General features: G+C 39.2%; 1 protein-coding gene across 1 annotated transcript in view; it reads right to left on the bottom strand.

Annotated features, from left to right (window-relative positions):
* The window catches only part of IARS1 (isoleucyl-tRNA synthetase 1), a 110,778-nt gene that overhangs the window by 33,031 nt on the left and 60,929 nt on the right, over positions 1–16,818 (bottom strand). Inside the window, exons 17-20 of the mRNA XM_086755766.1 lie at positions 11,453–11,539; positions 10,669–10,752; positions 6,554–6,701; positions 3,550–3,670 (exon numbers count right to left, since the gene is read on the bottom strand). Coding sequence (XP_086611892.1) covers positions 3,550–3,670; positions 6,554–6,701; positions 10,669–10,752; positions 11,453–11,539 — 440 coding nt within the window. The remainder of the gene's footprint in view (positions 1–3,549; positions 3,671–6,553; positions 6,702–10,668; positions 10,753–11,452; positions 11,540–16,818) is intronic.

The raw sequence follows: 16,818 nt of genomic DNA on the forward strand, positions 1-16,818 counted from the left end.
TGTTATTAAGCAAGCAGCTACTGAATAAAATGGGTCTTTGCTTTAAGAGCTCCACTACACTTTTCATTGCATTTTCTAAATGAGAAGTGTTTTTAAAGGCAGAGTACTGGTATTTAAACCTAAAAAGGAAATGCTCAGAAGATTCTTTCCATGGTGGGGAAGACTTTATTTAGCTGTGAATTTGCATTCCTAAAAAAAAAAAAAAATCTTAGCTCTCTTCTAGCTATGCATTATCTAGTTAGGAGACTGGTTAAAAACAAACAAAAACTACCCTTCTGGCATAGTATATCTTTAACAAGACATTCAATTTAGCCTGGAAAGATGCATTTCTCTCCTCAATAGCTGTAATCCCAGTTCATAAACCAAACTGTGAAATCTTATTTTTCATGGCTCAAGAAAAAGGCATGCATGTACATGGGAACGTTTGCACACGCACATGCACAGACACACACACACACTTCATTTAATGTCAGTCATCAGGAGAAAAGTTGTTTTGGAAAATAATTTCTTGTATCGGGCACTTCAGTAGTACAGAATTTTAACCCCTTTAAAACACAAAGGATTGTTTGCCCTATTACTTTCCATAACACCTTCCCAATATCTTACTACTTGCCCTGTTTAGCAAAGGGTCCAAATCCCAGAAGTTGCCATCATTAAAAAAAAACAATTAAGTTCAGCAGAGAAACTATACTACCAGTCAATAGCTAATAATTCATTAGCATGTTGTTATCGAAGTGAAGCTAAGTTCGTTACGCCAGCTGCTGCTGAAGAGGTTACTGGCACACATCTCGCAGCCCTTTGGAAGAGAGCATGTCCACAGCTCCAGTTTTGGGCACCTATTAAACCAGAGACAACATGCAACCGCAAAAATCCTCCTACAAACACACACGTGTATTGTTTCCACACATTTAACGTTTGCCAGTTTTCCATGAATAACTGACGTGACACTGCTTTCTGATACGTGTTGTCTCCTTGTCTCCAATCGCACATGTTCTAGGAAGTCCAAAGCTCCCCCCAAGTCAGAATTAGCAGAGGGTTGTTAGACCTTTCTGAAGTTTTTCTAGACTCTCTAAAGCATCCCAAAGTCGGAGTGTGCACAGGTATGTCCCCCTTCCCATTCTCAGTCTATTCAAGTGAGGTCAGTACCAAACTGACCGAGATTCCGAGGAGGCTGAAATACTGCTGGCTATTTAAGCTCCTACTAGAAACATACGTTTCATTTAATGGAAACATTTTTCTATAGGCAGGCAGTCAGTGTAAAATTTAGCTCCACTATAAAATACACTTGATTCAATGGAAGAAGCTATGCTCAACTGCAACATTTTTCTGGTTAATGCTGTCTCCTTGCCATTTAGAGTTCCAAGCCTGTATGTTCTTACACACAATCACAAACACAGCTGCAGGAACAGCACGTTACAGTGCAGACTGGGCCACTTCTTCTACAGATAGTGCCCAAATATCACCTCAGCACCATTGCCTCAGCTGCATTTTAAACATGGCAGAGACAAAAATATTTCTTTATCTCATATCTTGCAGGTAACAGTGTTGTATGGCATTAGTTTGGGAATGCAATCATTTTGGCTCACATCATGGCACGTCCACAACAGCTTCAGCATGTTTATTATTTTTTGTATTATTATGATTATTTTCAAAACTTTGGGTTCTGAAATGAAGCTTGTGTAGTGTATTTATCTCATTTACCTAGCACTTGAGGTTATCAGTCACCATTATAATCTTCCCTTGCCTCTTCCTGACATTCTTCCTACTTCAAGTTGTATGAAATAGAAGAACCTTAAAAAAGAAAAAACCTAGGTTTTTTTTTTAAAAATATTAGCACAAAAGTATCATGTTGCAGCACACATTTACTGCATCTCATTAATATCTGTCTGACTGAATTCGGAGTATATGCAGAAAAATAAATTGAAGAGTTCTATTTAGTAATCCCTTCCAAATGAGATGTGTCACTCATTTAATGAGCACATCATGTTATCTTCATTTAACACAAGACAATAGCATTTAATACCAACACTGCAGTCTTGAAAGTCTCTACATTTTCATTTTTCCAACACAAATGTTCTTCTCCTGCTTGGAAGGACCTTCTTGCTTTGTGAAAACGTCAGCTGACACATCTGTCTCTCTAATAGCTTCATCTTCCTCTTAGAAATCCAGAGCAGAGAATTCAAGTTTCTACCCCCATGCTCATCTTCCTGGAAATATTTCTGTTTAAACTGTGCACTAATCTAAGATCCCAGGTACACAGTTACAAATGAATTTTCCACTGTCCCTCGAAGTATTTTCCTTAACACACACCACCGTCAAACTTCAAAGACAAAACTTCTAAGAACAACCCACATTTTTGTCAACAACAGACAGCTTTTCTCATATACCTGGTTTTGGTAGCTTGAGGGTTCTTTCAACCTTTAGTCAAGTGTTTCTAAGATGACTTCACTTGAATTTTGTAATTACCAAAATGACCTGTTTCATCTACCATAGCAAGTCATCTCACTAGTCTTGCTGAGAGTGAACACCATGTCAGTCTAAGAGGAAAGAATACAACAGATGATTGAAGCAGAGGACGACTGTTCTGTGTCCTCATAAAACTCTGATCTGGTATTTAGCTGTTTCCTCATTATCTGTTATCCCACTAATACCTTCCTTCTTCCAAGCCAAGGACACCTGTGGAAGGCTTCTAAAAATTCTTCCGAGGGCAACTTAAGATCATGGTATGGGGGGGGGGGGGGCTGTTTGTTTATGCATAAACATGAACTGCAATGGCAAAAGCCACCTTCTTACCAATATCTCCCTTTCTAGAGCTTTTAAAGGCATCAAAACCTCTTCAAGTCTCATCATGACTTTATCTGCAGGTCTGTAAGCTTACTGGAGCAGACCAGCTACTTCAGGGGGGCCTTGCAGCACCTTCTCTTTGCAATTAATATTGTCTTAATATAATGTGAGCATTGAGACGTATGGGATGATGAAGACCACCACGTGCAGGAAGAAAAACCAGGAGAGTACGTTCTTACAGCTATGCAATATCCTCATGCTGTTCCATCCTGCTGCACACGCTCCCAATAAGATTACAAAGAAAACTTCTCCATGGAATTCTGCAAGTGAAAATTTATTCCCCATGCTCATGTACCTCTCAAAATTATTTTCTTCAGCTGACTTGAGCACTGCCAATTTTATCCTTTTTTACAGCTTCCCCAGTTTTATTTCATTGCTGTCTTTCAGTTACTATTACAATATTACTAATTGTTCCAAGCACTGCAGATGTTGTTACAGCAACAAGCTACATCACTGATCTCATAGGATTAGCCGTGACAAAAAACGCCTCATCATTTTTTGAAATCTCATGAATAAGTATAGCAAAATCTGTATTAACACCCATGAAAGCAGCATTCCATGTATTATGGTAGCTGGTTAAATATTTCCTTCCTTTTATCTGAACTGTAAGTCTCACATGGAATCAGGAAACCTCTGGATGACATGGCTACTTCTCTAATCAAAAACCGAACACCCATACACACACCCGACCAGCCGTGTGCCTACCTGCCATTTCAGCTTTGAAGAACTGAATGAGTGACTGGGTGAAAGAAAGAATCCATTTATCCATTATGTTATTGCTCTCCTTCACTGTGTTTTCGCTGTACAGGAATTCCCTTCCCTCATCCTATCATGAACATAAAAACACAAAACACATTTTCAAGTCATAAAGGTATATATTCAAGCCTCTATATCAAACCACCTGTCAGCCACCAGCATTTTGTCACCTTTGCTGTGTTACACTGGTTTCCTAAGAGAGAACGCTACCTTCCAGAAACATGTACGTAAGAGAAATGCCTAAGGAAAATCTGATTCCCGCTGCGCCTGATTGCACCACGTCATACCTTCAACTACAAAGGAGACTAGTTATTTGGAGATGTCACAGCAGACAAAAAGTAGTACAGCACACAACGGTACGCAGTTGTTCTTTCCCTGTTGCAGTGTAAGTCACGGCCTCCCGACACAGGGCCAGAGTCTTGAACTTACCTAACTCCTTCATCTAGGAGGATATGAAGCATTTACAAGAAATGTACTATGAAGGCAGATCCTATCTGGAGAAAGGGAATTATAAACAATTTTTTTTTTTTTAAGAGTATGTGACAATTTCAACGGATTAAAACACAGAAGAGAGCAACACCCCAACTGAAAAAACTGGTGGAATGTTTAGGCATCCAACATGCAAACAGTGCATTTTGTTGCTTTCCAGAATACTGATGTTTGCACCCATCGGAAAAACTTCATAACACTTTGCTGATTCTGTAGGGCACTGCAAGCAAGACCACAAGTAAGCACACCTGTCAGTGCCTCCAGTTTGACTCTTCTCCATGTGAACGTCCTTATGACTGGTTGAAAACAGGGGGTTTGTTTATTTTTCAGATTTACAAACAGTATTTAACATCTGGTTTTAAGAGTCTTTGGACTTTCCCTTCCCTCAGCGTCCAGATGAAAAATCTGTTTGGATTATTCAATCCAGTTGGATTATTCAATCCAGTTCATCCACTTACACAGTATAAAGGAGAAGATTCCTAGGAAAAAAATGCATCTGCACGCTCAGAAGGGCAGCAAAGTGACCAGCGTGAGGTCAGCAATCATTTAACCAAAAACAATTACTGGGGTAATTACAGTAAGCATAAAATTATGATCAGACTTCATCCAGGACACTGGGATTGTAGTCTCTCTCTTGCAGGAGGGAGAACACAACTAAAGTTGTTTAAGCCTGTGCATGAAATATAACGTAAGCACTACCACCTCCCATAGCACATTCTTTTGCCTAATATGGTGCGTAGGAACGGTTTCACTATCTACTTGGACAGAAAAATTACATCTGCTGAGTTACCAAAACTATCTGCTTAAGCACCTGCATTTTCCACAATGGTCTTCCATCCCCAGTTTGGCTGATCTTGCAAGATTTAATAAGACGACAGCAAAAAGTTGCAAAGCACACTTTAGACGATTCAAAGGTCAAACAGGAAAAATTGAAGTATACTGGCGGGGCAATGTTTAGGTTTGTCTGATGAACGCTGTCTAGGGATCCTAAGAAAAGATTTGGTAAATATTAGGATCTGAACTTCCAGACTGTCTTCCCAAAAGGGGTTGTTAAAAAGATAAAACCATCTATTTAAGTCAGCTATTTACTGTACTGTTTACTGAAGTCAGCTGCATTTATTGCTTCAAATGGCAGCTCTCCAAAGTGATTAGGCTGCTGCTGTACAAGGTCTGAACTGCTTTGCTTAGTTCCCGCTTTCCCTTAAAAGTCTGCACCAACAACTGTAACCTTAGATTGTTCATCTCAGCTGAAAGATTACAATGGGGTTCAAAGGAAGCTATACAATATAGACATAAAATCTTCAATTTAAATGAAAAATTACTACAAGAAAAGTATTGTAATCTTGCTTTCACTCTGGAAGTGTAGAAGCTCATGTCACTCATCCAGATCCAGCATTTTCAGTAGATTTCAAATGTAATCTACAAGTCTAAAGCATTAATGCACAATTTACCTTCCCATTCTGTTTCTTAATCTTTTTTTTTCCTAAGTTGTATTTAAATTTAACTTAAAAAAAAAAATCAACTGTCATGTTATAGAAGGCAATCTTCTTGCTGTGGCTAATGTATTCAGTATCAAGTATTCCCAATTTCAACACTTTTATGCAGATTCATAATTAAAGTTACAGTAAATGAGTTAGCTCAAGAAATTGACAGAGCAGCCGCTACTGAAAATAACTTTCTTTTCATTACTTATTTGCAGTTCTATTTGTGTTAAATCTCTATGCTATTAAGCAATGCTCTCAGTGCAGAGAAACTTGCAGTCCAGACGGATGCGTCCCCTGACAGCACCCTCCCTGCGACGTAGCCATGCCTGCCTACAAGACACGGGGTAACAGCAGAGGAAAAGCCACAGCAGCACTCACGGCAGCACTAGTGACACCTACTGCCTTCAGGCTACCACACAAACACCGATAGGACGACTGCTAGAAAACCAACAAAGCTTAGTACAGACACTTCAGAAGGATTCCCTCAAGCACATGTGGTACCTGGCTTTTAACTGGTGTTCCCAGCAAGGTGAGCAGCAACAGACAATGGCTTAGTACGTATTAACCCCACAAAGTGAAAGATGTTCTCTGATGCCAAGAGTATGAATGCAAAAGCGTTTATCTCAAATACTTGTATTTTATTTACTATCAAGAGCACCCTAATCTGAGAAATGATAGCTATTATGTCTTGACAGCCCCCTATCTTCCACTTCTCCTTTCTATATAATAACATTTGGTCAGAAAGATAAAGATGCAAGATGATTAGCTTTAGAAAACAGGGTACAAGCATCCAATAACACAGAAATTAACTGAAAGCATGTAACTTTGAAGTCAGTCTTGCATTGAACAAGGAGGTAAAGATCAGATGACCTCCAGAGATCCCTTCTAATCTAAATTTCTCCACGATGCTAATTCATTTAGCAGTGGAGAATGCACAAAGCCTCTTCCATTTTGCTTTTCCACGCTCAAGAGATGCGCACCTTATGTTGCAGGATCCGAACATTCTGAACAAGAAAGCGATATGCGTTGTACCAAGGCAGGAAGACATCCTTCAGTATATCCCTTACTCCTTCCTCCTTAAATCTCAGATTTTCTGCTCTTACCACAGGAGAGTTGATCAAGTATAACCTGCAAAATAATAACACAATACTTAAAAGCTAAAAATGCATATAGTGATAGAAATGCACTTAAATGTACAGTAAACCCTGGAGAGCTGCATAGCAAGACAAAGATACTCAGGGGAGCAGTTTCACACTGAGAACTCTAAGGAAAACAGCATGTAACATATTCAACATACAACAATTTACTTACCAGTGCTACAGGATTCTTTTTATGATACTTAAGTATTCTTTTTTACTCTGGAAGTTAATTGAAGCAATAACGCATGCTCTGATGCTATCACAGTATAAAACAAGCAGTGGATGCATGGAATTAGTTTTCATCTTTTGAATGGCACCTATGGTTTCGGTGATATTTTGAATTTCTCCACAATGACCCAGTATCTTTCCACTCAATCTAGTTAGTTTCCTCAGTTCTAAAAAGCTTTGAGCCCATTGCAAACACAGAACTAAGGAGCAAGGCAAAACTCACAAATCAAAGTAAAAGAGCAGAAATTCACATTTTCAAGAAAAACGGCCCCAGAAGAGGCAAAGGATGAACCTCCTACCTACCAATGCAGATGTGTCTCAGCTCCAGCAACAGCTCCAAAAGAGCAGGACAGAGGATTCAGGTCATGCTGACTGCCTATTTCAGAAGCAGCCCCTCACAGATTCACGCCTGCCTCAGCCAAGGGAGTTCACCTGTACATAAAATCCACCCTCTCCAGGAACATCCTTCTCGAGCCTGTCTCTCGCAAGCTACCAGTCCCTCATTTCAGAGACACAGACACATCTCCCAGCTTCCTTTCTAGCTGCAAGTTTGAAAAAAATCATCTTCATACTTTATCCCATCTTCTTCCCTAAACAAATATTCTGTCTATGGAGATGAACTGGTATTATTGAGTTAACTCAAAAAGAAATCATGTCTTACTCCTGTAAGAACTTGAATACAAACGTGATTTAGTTACACTCCATTTAATTTTCCAAACATGAAACAAACCAAACAATTTTTTATTTTAAAGCCTGTAGCATTTCTCAATAGAAATTTATTAACTCATTTTCTCACATCTTATCAACTTTAAAACTCATGACTCTAAACTAATATATCTTTACAGGCACTTCCTTTAGGAGGCTTTAAAATCTTACTGGGCTTTGACACAGCACATTCAAGAATAGTAGACTATAAATTCTTCAGAAGAGGGCTTCTTGCATAAAAATGAATACATAAATATAGAGCTGCCAGAGTAAACAGACAGTAATGCAGCATAGAAATGGGCATTTTCAGAACTATTAAAAAAAAAAAGTATTTGTAAACATGATAGCTGAAATTAAAAAATTACAAAAGTACAGAACCATTAAGCGTGATAATGAATTAGCAAGTCCTTAAATGATTTAAACCAAACTTCTCATTACAATTTTTACGTACTTATCAGTCATTATTTATTTCAGAGGTCAAATACAACTTTGCTCTGATTATAAGAGCTAGTCTGGCATAGGGTACACCAGGATACTCCAAGGCCTTTTACCAGTTTGTGACTTACCTAGAATAATGACCACTTCAAGTTGCCACCACTGTTTTTCTCCTGAGGCAGCAACAATGCAAACCAATCAGAACTATGCAGTATCCGCTAAACTGCTCTTTTGCGCCCACCTCAGCAGCAGTCGCTGCAGAATCTATCAGAAGTCTTCTTAAAATAGCTCTTACGATGAGAAATTAAAGAAAAATTTAGCTCTCTAAGGCTACAGTTTTGTCTGTTTTTTTTTTTTTAACCTAGCAGCCTACACTGCCTTACAACATGTGAATGTTAAAAGAATACTCATTTCCTGAACAACTCAAATGTAAAGATACTTACACCTGTTATACAGAAAGAGAAATACGGCACCAGATAAAGAAAGAGTTCTACCAATGTAGTTACATCTAGTGTGACCCTGAGCAGAAAATAAAACCTTCCTCAAAGCAAGCCAGTATTACCAAGTTTTCTAATGATGAGAAGCCATCAAGTGACCCCCCTTTAATCTCTCTAAAACAGTATCTCTGGCATTATGTTATTTCCTCTTCATTTTAAGATCTGACTGAGAGGAGAATGTAACACATCACTTAACAGCAATACTTATCTCAGGATATATGAAAGCAAAAGGCTTGCAAATATTATGACCAATAAATTCTCTTTCTGACATACTTCAATTTTGACACCTATCCAACTCAACACACAGGTCTTAGGAATATTGAAATATAACTGGTTTTGACAATTCTTACAGATTTCACAGAGTATTCAAGTTTCAGTAAGCCTGAAGTTGGGCTGTTAAATTTCCTGTGCTGTTATATCTTCATTTCCCCTTTCCATTCACTTCCATACTCAATTAAACAACTTACATGTATCGTTTTCTGCTGATCTATTTATCAAGCTACCGTTGAGGATACTTCAAAACTGTAGTTAAAAAAAAAACAAACAAACATGTATGTTCTGCAAAAGCCAAAGTAAATCTGCAGGGAAACAGTGCCAAGGAGAAAAAAAATAAATAAAAATTTAAAAATCTCAGTTGTAGCTTTTTCTATAAACAGAATACATCAAGCGCTTCAGTGAATAAGCAGAGACAACTGAATTGCAGAGCTCCTTCCATAAATGAATCTAGCCTGCAATACTTTTACTCTCTATGTGGGTGTATGTATAAATAAATGTGACATTAAAGAACGAGTACAGAGGAAGAAAAATTAATTAGCTTTTTAGAAATAGAAAAACCATGAATAATGGATGTGTAACTTCTGATGTTTGAGATTTCTGGTTTTGTTTTATTACAAAAGGCTGATTTTTTTTTTTAACTGAAACATCATCTCTGATTTAAAAATCTCCAATATGAGTAATTCCAATCCTTTTCACTCATACTGTTTCAGCTACCAATTCACTGATATTCTGCTAATACACCTTGATTATTTGTAAAGAATAATCTGGATCAGATTTAAGAAATCTGCCCAACTCTCCATTGTAAACACACATGGGAAGATAATATATGAGGTCTTTTAAATGCTAAAGCTTGAAACAATAAGGAACTTTTAGAAGATTATCTAGAACAAGCAACCACCACCTGTCTCAAACAAAAAGCCAGGGTACACTAAGCTTTCGTTCAGCCCCACCATTCTCATGCAGATCTGTAATACACAACCAACGCGTGCGACAGTGCGAGGTTTCCCTGTAGATAGCAAGAATTACAGGGCTCTGAGAAACGTGTAAGAAGTGTACTCACGCAGTTATTGAAGTCTCCTTATTGCACCTTTACCCCAAGGCACCACTTCACAAATGTAGTTAGGGCATCTAGCCAAAACCCAGGCAACTGCATAATTCTGTTTACACGTTTGTATCATTTTAATGAAACAGGTGAACTTTGTTTAATCTCTGTTTGACCAGGACAATTTATATAGAAGCATTAGGCTGCTCCACTTCTGCTTTTCTGGTTTCACTACCATGAGTAGACACCATGTACTTTCATCAAGAAAAAAGAAATGCTTTCTCTTTAGAAAATGTACTGTATAAGCGGCAAACAAACAGTTCTGTGCATTATACACTAATCCTTCCCTAAAACAATGACTTAATGGTAAACTAATAGTATTGTTCTCAAATGTTTTATTCAAATTTTCGCTATGTTAACGCAGATGACTTGCTGCAACAGCAGACAGTGCCAGCTCAAGCGGAAGCTTCTGTACAAACTGGACACACATTTTCTGACAAAAGGTCTCCAGTCAGCACATCACCTTTGGTTGTTACCAGCCTTGAAGGAGATAAGACAAGGGTATAGAAAGTCCAGGCACTGTGACTATTGCCAGTTCTTTTGAGTAATCCACTCTTTCAGCTATTTGGCTGCCATAGGAGTCTAGAAGTTTCTAAAATGAACTTCCTTCCTACTGCTAACTGTCAAAAACCCATAAGCAGCCCTCCTGGCACATGTCTGCTATGAACAGAAAGCTAATACATCAGATTGTACATTAATTAAAGAAATCCTACCTTAGCGCATCAGCTCCATAACTATTTACAATACTCATTGGATCAGGATAGTTCTTCTTCCTTTTGCTCATTTTTTGGCCATCACTAGAAAATAGTAGAATGTAGGTATAAATTTCCAGAATTCTCATAATAAATGGATAAAGAAAAAAGGCCCTTCAAATTCAGCTTCATTTTTCAGTCCTACTATCTTCTTTGTTGCATAGATTTAATCATGTATTAGCACATCATTTCAGTATGACTGCAGAACCCTCGAGAGCACCTGAAAAAAAAAACTCAAGAGGCTCCCAAGTTATAAACCCAAGCAGAAAAAAATCTGTCTTTCCTAGGAGAGAAAAAAAAAAAAAAAAAAAAAAGAAAAAAAAAAGAGAAGATCCACTTGTTTTGAATCAAACCCTCCAGCCCACTGTTTTCAAATCTACCTTTGCCAAAGGGAAATAAACATAATCAACTTATTTAAAATTACATCTAAAGCTACAGTTATAATCCCCTTTACTCTGCATAGCAAGTAAGATTTATTTCCTATTCTTTCCTGTTCTGACTTGTTACTGATTTTCTCTCTCTTTTCTAGGAAGGACTAAACCTGCTGGAAAGAACCAAGTGCAACAGATAGCTGGGATACATGAACCTCACGCTCAGGTGCCTCTTACCTCCTGCAACATTGGTACTGCTCTGACAAGTCTGAACAGCTCCGTAGGCCACTTCAGATTTAATTTACAATTAGCGGGGACTTATCTGAAGCACCCTTTGACTAAACATCTGTTCAGGAAATAACTGACATACCAACCTGGCAAGAACGAGGCCATTCACAATTACATTCTTGAAAGGAGGCTTTCCAAAAAGAGCAGTGGACAATACCAGCAAAGTGTAGAACCTGAAACAAGAGACAACGTAAACACAATTTTCTAAATATGCAGCTGAAGTCTGCATATCCTTCATTAGAAAAGACATTATTCATTACATTGTTTTATTCTAGCAAAGTTAAATTTTAAGCATGTGGAACACTTATGTGGCAAAGACTCAGAAGAAGAGTTTATTGTAAGTAGACCTTTTTCCTCTCTATAGCATATTGTGCTGTTTTCTCAGCTGGGATCTACCAGCCCAAAAAGGTTGAAAAATTGTCACTGTAAGCATTAGGGAGGTCGCGAAGAGGAGAACTGCAGCGTTTTCTCCTTTAAAACAGAAAGGAGAATTCTGTGTCCCTGAACAACCTCCCTGTTTGCTCACTGTAAACCTCTGAACAAACAGGGCAGGCAATACCGGCACACGTTTTGAGTGCCTGAGTGCGTCTATTGAACCGAGCAGAAAACAGAACAGTTCCTACTGGGAGCACAAGAGCAAGTAACCAATAGTGAGCAGAGCCTCCTTCCGATTACTCAAACTCAACTGCTTAAATTAGCCATTGCTACAAAATACGAGAATGGAAGTGTTCTCCACAAAGGGCAGTAGTGGGTCTTTCCTCCCCCATGTGATGTGTTTACAACAACTCTATAAGCTACCTAGGACACTTCAGAAGTCAGTGCTGAAGCAAGCATGGACACCTATTGTTCAATAGGTTGACATACGGTTATATCCAAGAAAAATGGAGGTGCGAGATGATGTGATAATTTCATACTAAGGAGTTAGAACCCCCACCAAAGGAGGTATCTGCAGCCTTCTGTATCTGCACTGCCGGTAACTTTAAAGTAAATAACTGGAGAGTGGGCCACAGCTTTCCTGGTCAAAAACGCGTATCACACTGACCATTGCTTAGCAACTGTCCTGGTTTCAGCAGGGATGGAGTTAATTTTCTTCTTAGTAGCTGGTGTGTTTTGGATTTCGTGTGTGAAGAATGTTAATAAAAACATTCTGATGATACGAGTTGTTGTTAATGAGACCAAGGACACTGTCTGGCTTTCTAAGTCTCGTTAACGTGTAGATGCGGGAAGCTGGGCGAAAGACAGACAGAATAATTGATCCAAACTGGCCAAAGAGAGTATTCCATGCCATAAACGTCATGCTCAGTATATAAGTGGGGGTTGCCCATGGGAGGGGGCATCATTTTCTGGTATTCCTTTTCTTTTTGGACATTCTTGTCGGGTATCCATTCGGGCACCCTTGGCATTCTTTTCTTCTCTCTTCCTTATTCACTTCTCATCTCCTCTCCACTTCTTACAGCCAGGCCGGACCGAGTCGGGCCCAGTCGGCCGCCTGGCGAGAGGCCAGAGGGTGAGGCCTGCAAGGCCCATGAGGCCTGCGCCTCCCCCTCTGCACCTCTGCCCCCGCTCAGCTTCTTCACATCTTCTCTCTTTTTTTTCCCTGTTTTCCCCTACTTAAATACGTTATCGCAGAGGCGTTATCACGGAACATTCTGCTACCAATTGGCTCGGCCTTGGCCAGCAGCGGGTCCGCCCTAGGCCCGGCCGAGTCCACTGAACAAAGGGGAGCGACTTCTAGCAGTTTCCTACAGAAGCTGCCACCTTAGGCCCCCCTCACTAACAAAACCACGACAGCAACCTTAAAAGAGCAGATGATTATACAAAAGCTAATTGATTTAGAATAAGGCACAGGAGGTTATGCCTCAGAACTATGCATTTGCATGAAGATTTCTTAGAGAAACACTTTAGTGAAAAAAAAAAAAAAAAGAAAAAAAAAAAGAAAAAAGTCCATCTGTATATTCCAAAGTAGTTTTTATCTAAAAGCTGCCTACAACTGCAAAAGCATTATTCTGATGCCTGAGGGTCCAAAGCTCTGTAGGGCTGCTGTGTGCACTACTGCATTTATTAAGTGGCTTACGTGACAGCTGTGATGCTTATCTCTCAGACAGGCTTTAAACTTTCAAAATCACCTCAATTCAAATTCTCTTTATTAAACTGCATTGTAATTTCATGAATTTTATCCAATACTCCTCCACCTGCACACAAAAACATGCACTTAAAATCCCTATCTTCCTCATTTTCAGTGGTCTTAAGGAAATGCCTAAACGCAAACATCCCAGATCAACTCAGATCAACTCCTCAAGCCTACAAGACTGACAGTTCATGACAAACAGAACAGTACTTCTAACTTAGCATGAAGGTAGCCCATTGACAAACTCCCATCACTTTCTGCAAACTGGTAGCAAATTCTCATACAGATGTAGGTGCATTTGCAATTAAAAAGAACAAAGCAGGACCAACTAGAAGAGATTTCAATGCAGTTTGTATTAGCAAAATTGTACAGATGGACCACGGGTACTGAAAAAATACATCCAAGAACTTTTCACAAATTTTATGTTATTTGCATTGCCAAACCCGATGAGCCTCATCAATCAGGCACCTTAGCTGATGACAGTCACAAGACTATCTTTGAGATCTGGTGATCCACCAGTTTACATAACTCTTCTCATTCCTTGTCAGATTATCCTTTTAAAAAAATAATCTCATTCTCTCTGAATATTTTAAAGAACCTTATTTTTGAAGTATCTTGTCCGCAGACACATTTGTTTATGACAACTTCCTTGATTTATCTCCGTTTCTTCCTCCACTCATCAAATGTCAGTCTGCTTCTACTTATGTCCTTGCAGATATATAGTTGTCAGCTAAAACAACAGTTAAAAACCTTTAACATTACAAAGATAGAAGTCCACTTCTTCGCTCCTCTTCCACCACCCCCAAAAGAATCACAGAAGGGTTTGGGTGGGAAGGGACCTTCAAAAGCCATCCAGTCCAACCCCCCTGCCAGGAGCAGGGACATCTCCAACCAGACCAGGTTGCTCAGAGCCCCGGCCAACCTGGCCTGGAATGCTTCCATTCAAGGGAAAAAAGCATCGCCTCCTTGTTTTATCCTTTCTTTATCCACAGTTGGCAAATTCATCATCCTGTGATTCATGCCAAAACACTCCAGCTGTGAATACCCTGGAGGCCATCACATTCTGACCATGACAATAAATCTTGTTGCATCTTCCTATATACAATCAGAGATAGAGCGTTTCCTACTAATCCATCTGGACTGCCAGTCTCGCAACCCTACTACTGTAAGATTTTTTTCCTCTGGCCTTAACAAATATAATTCAGCTCTCATATCCATACAGAAAGTCATCAAAAAGATCACTCTCCTAGCTCATCACCTTGGTGACATTAATTTTCCCCTTGTCTCCCTTGACTTTTCCTCCTTCTCCGCTGAGTCAAACAGAAGCCACCAGACACCCACCTCCTGAGCCTTTCACCACCTACCAGTCCTCACTTCACATCAGCTGCAGTCTCTGACCTCAACACAAAACCAATCTTCATTCTCAGTCTTAACACTTCATTCAGAATGCTTCAAATAAAAACAAAACAAAAAAAAAAAAAAATCACATAATATGCTCTTCACACTTCAGAACTCACGGGTTTGTTGTCCACTGGGGCCTATTATGATATAGCACTGTAATACTAGCAGAAAGGTAGGTGTGTCTTCTCTTCCAAAAATCCTCATTTTTTCCAAGGCTTAGGAAAAGGTCACTAAAAGTTTAACAGCTTTAGAATGAGAACCCTTCTTAAGAACAGTCCGAGACAGCTTTACCTTGTACTCAAAAAGCCCACCACCTCTCACCTTAATTTTGTCTTTCTTTCACAAAAAAAACCAAAACTCTTCTGCAAAGCAGAGCACTGGCTGATATTAAAGCACCAGCTTAGTAAGAGACACAGCGCTGTGGGAAAGCTATCAGCATAATGTGTTGTGTCCAAGTGTTCTGCTCTCCCACCCACAAAGAGATGAGACAGACTTGGGTATGGCGATGACCGACAAGGAACTCCTGTGCTGATGTTAAAAACAAAAAAGCAATCTACTCCAGACTGTAACGTGAAAGCCTCCGTTTGCACGCTGCCGAGAGTACACGCCACCAGTGCGTGGGCTCACACCGCAGCCCAGCGGGTGTACGTCGATAACCACAGCCACTGCTGGCATTAGCGCCAGCTTGGACTTCTCTTGTTATTTTTCCGGGGCCAATCTTCAGCTGAATTAGCGAGACAATTCAGTTCAGTGTACTAAGGACAGGGAAAGAAACTGCTTATTCACAGGTTATATTTACTATTTAAAAAAGAAAAGAAAGTTATAAACCAGAAACATGGGAGTTGGCAGACCTGGGTGTTGCACTGCACTGAAGTTTAGAATAATATCATACTATAAAAAGGCCAACTTGTGTAAAAACTACAAATGCATTCTTTAATGGCACCGGAGAGCTTCACTGGAAGCGTCCTTTTCTGTACGCTGGCTATTTAGATCTAGCTGTGAAGCATCTGCCATGTCTCCCACACATGCTTCAAAGGACAGCACTAAACATTGCAGTAAGCATGTGTGACACATACTAATCTACTGGGACATCCCAATCTCAAATACCTAAACCCTAAAACCTAAATTTCTCATTCCTCCTATACTTTTACTGGAACTGTAACTACCAGAAATAGGTGTTGTATCCGCATACAAATCCCAAACCATTTTTAATTCTGTTGAACTTTCACAATTCAGTAGCTCCCTTGCACAGTGTAAGAATGATTAAATTGCAGAATTTAATGATTTTTTTTTTCCCATTTTTTGGCATCTAAATTACAAATCAATGTCCTTTTAGTAACTGGGAGAAAATTAGTTTCTGACCATGCCTTTGGTGTGCATCGTACCTTTTATTTGTCTCTCTTCTTAAAAAAAAAAAAAAAAAACACACACCACCCACATACAAAACCTCCACAATCTATTTTTTTCAGATAGAAGAAAAGATTAAAAAATTGAGGGAAAACTATGTTTTCAATTCTTCTTTCATGGGCATAATGAGCAATGCTGCAGAAAGACAATATATGGAATCACTAGCATTGCAACTTTTCAAGCTATTTTTCTCCGTTCCTTCTTCATTCTAGTACTGTACTAGCCTTCCCCAGTCCTCAAAGCACAGCTGCTGCAAAGTAAGCAGATTTTCTCCCAGATAAACAAAACCTCTCATTTTTCTTCAAGATGAAACAGGTATTATATAAAATAGAACATAGTATATAACATTCCATTTTATATTTAATATTTCCTAAATTAGCATTTGTCAAATCAACGGTGCTGTATCCACATGCTACATGCAACAGTAAAGAAAAAGTCAATGGAGCAGCGTAGGGTTCGCGGTCTGTACTGGATCCAACACTGCTGGAAGAGCTGCAAGCACAAAACAGTGATCTG

This window comes from Chlamydotis macqueenii, chromosome 10, assembly GCF_036417535.1.
Source record: "Chlamydotis macqueenii isolate bChlMac1 chromosome 10, bChlMac1.mat, whole genome shotgun sequence".
NCBI classification, from domain to species: domain Eukaryota; kingdom Metazoa; phylum Chordata; class Aves; order Otidiformes; family Otididae; genus Chlamydotis; species Chlamydotis macqueenii.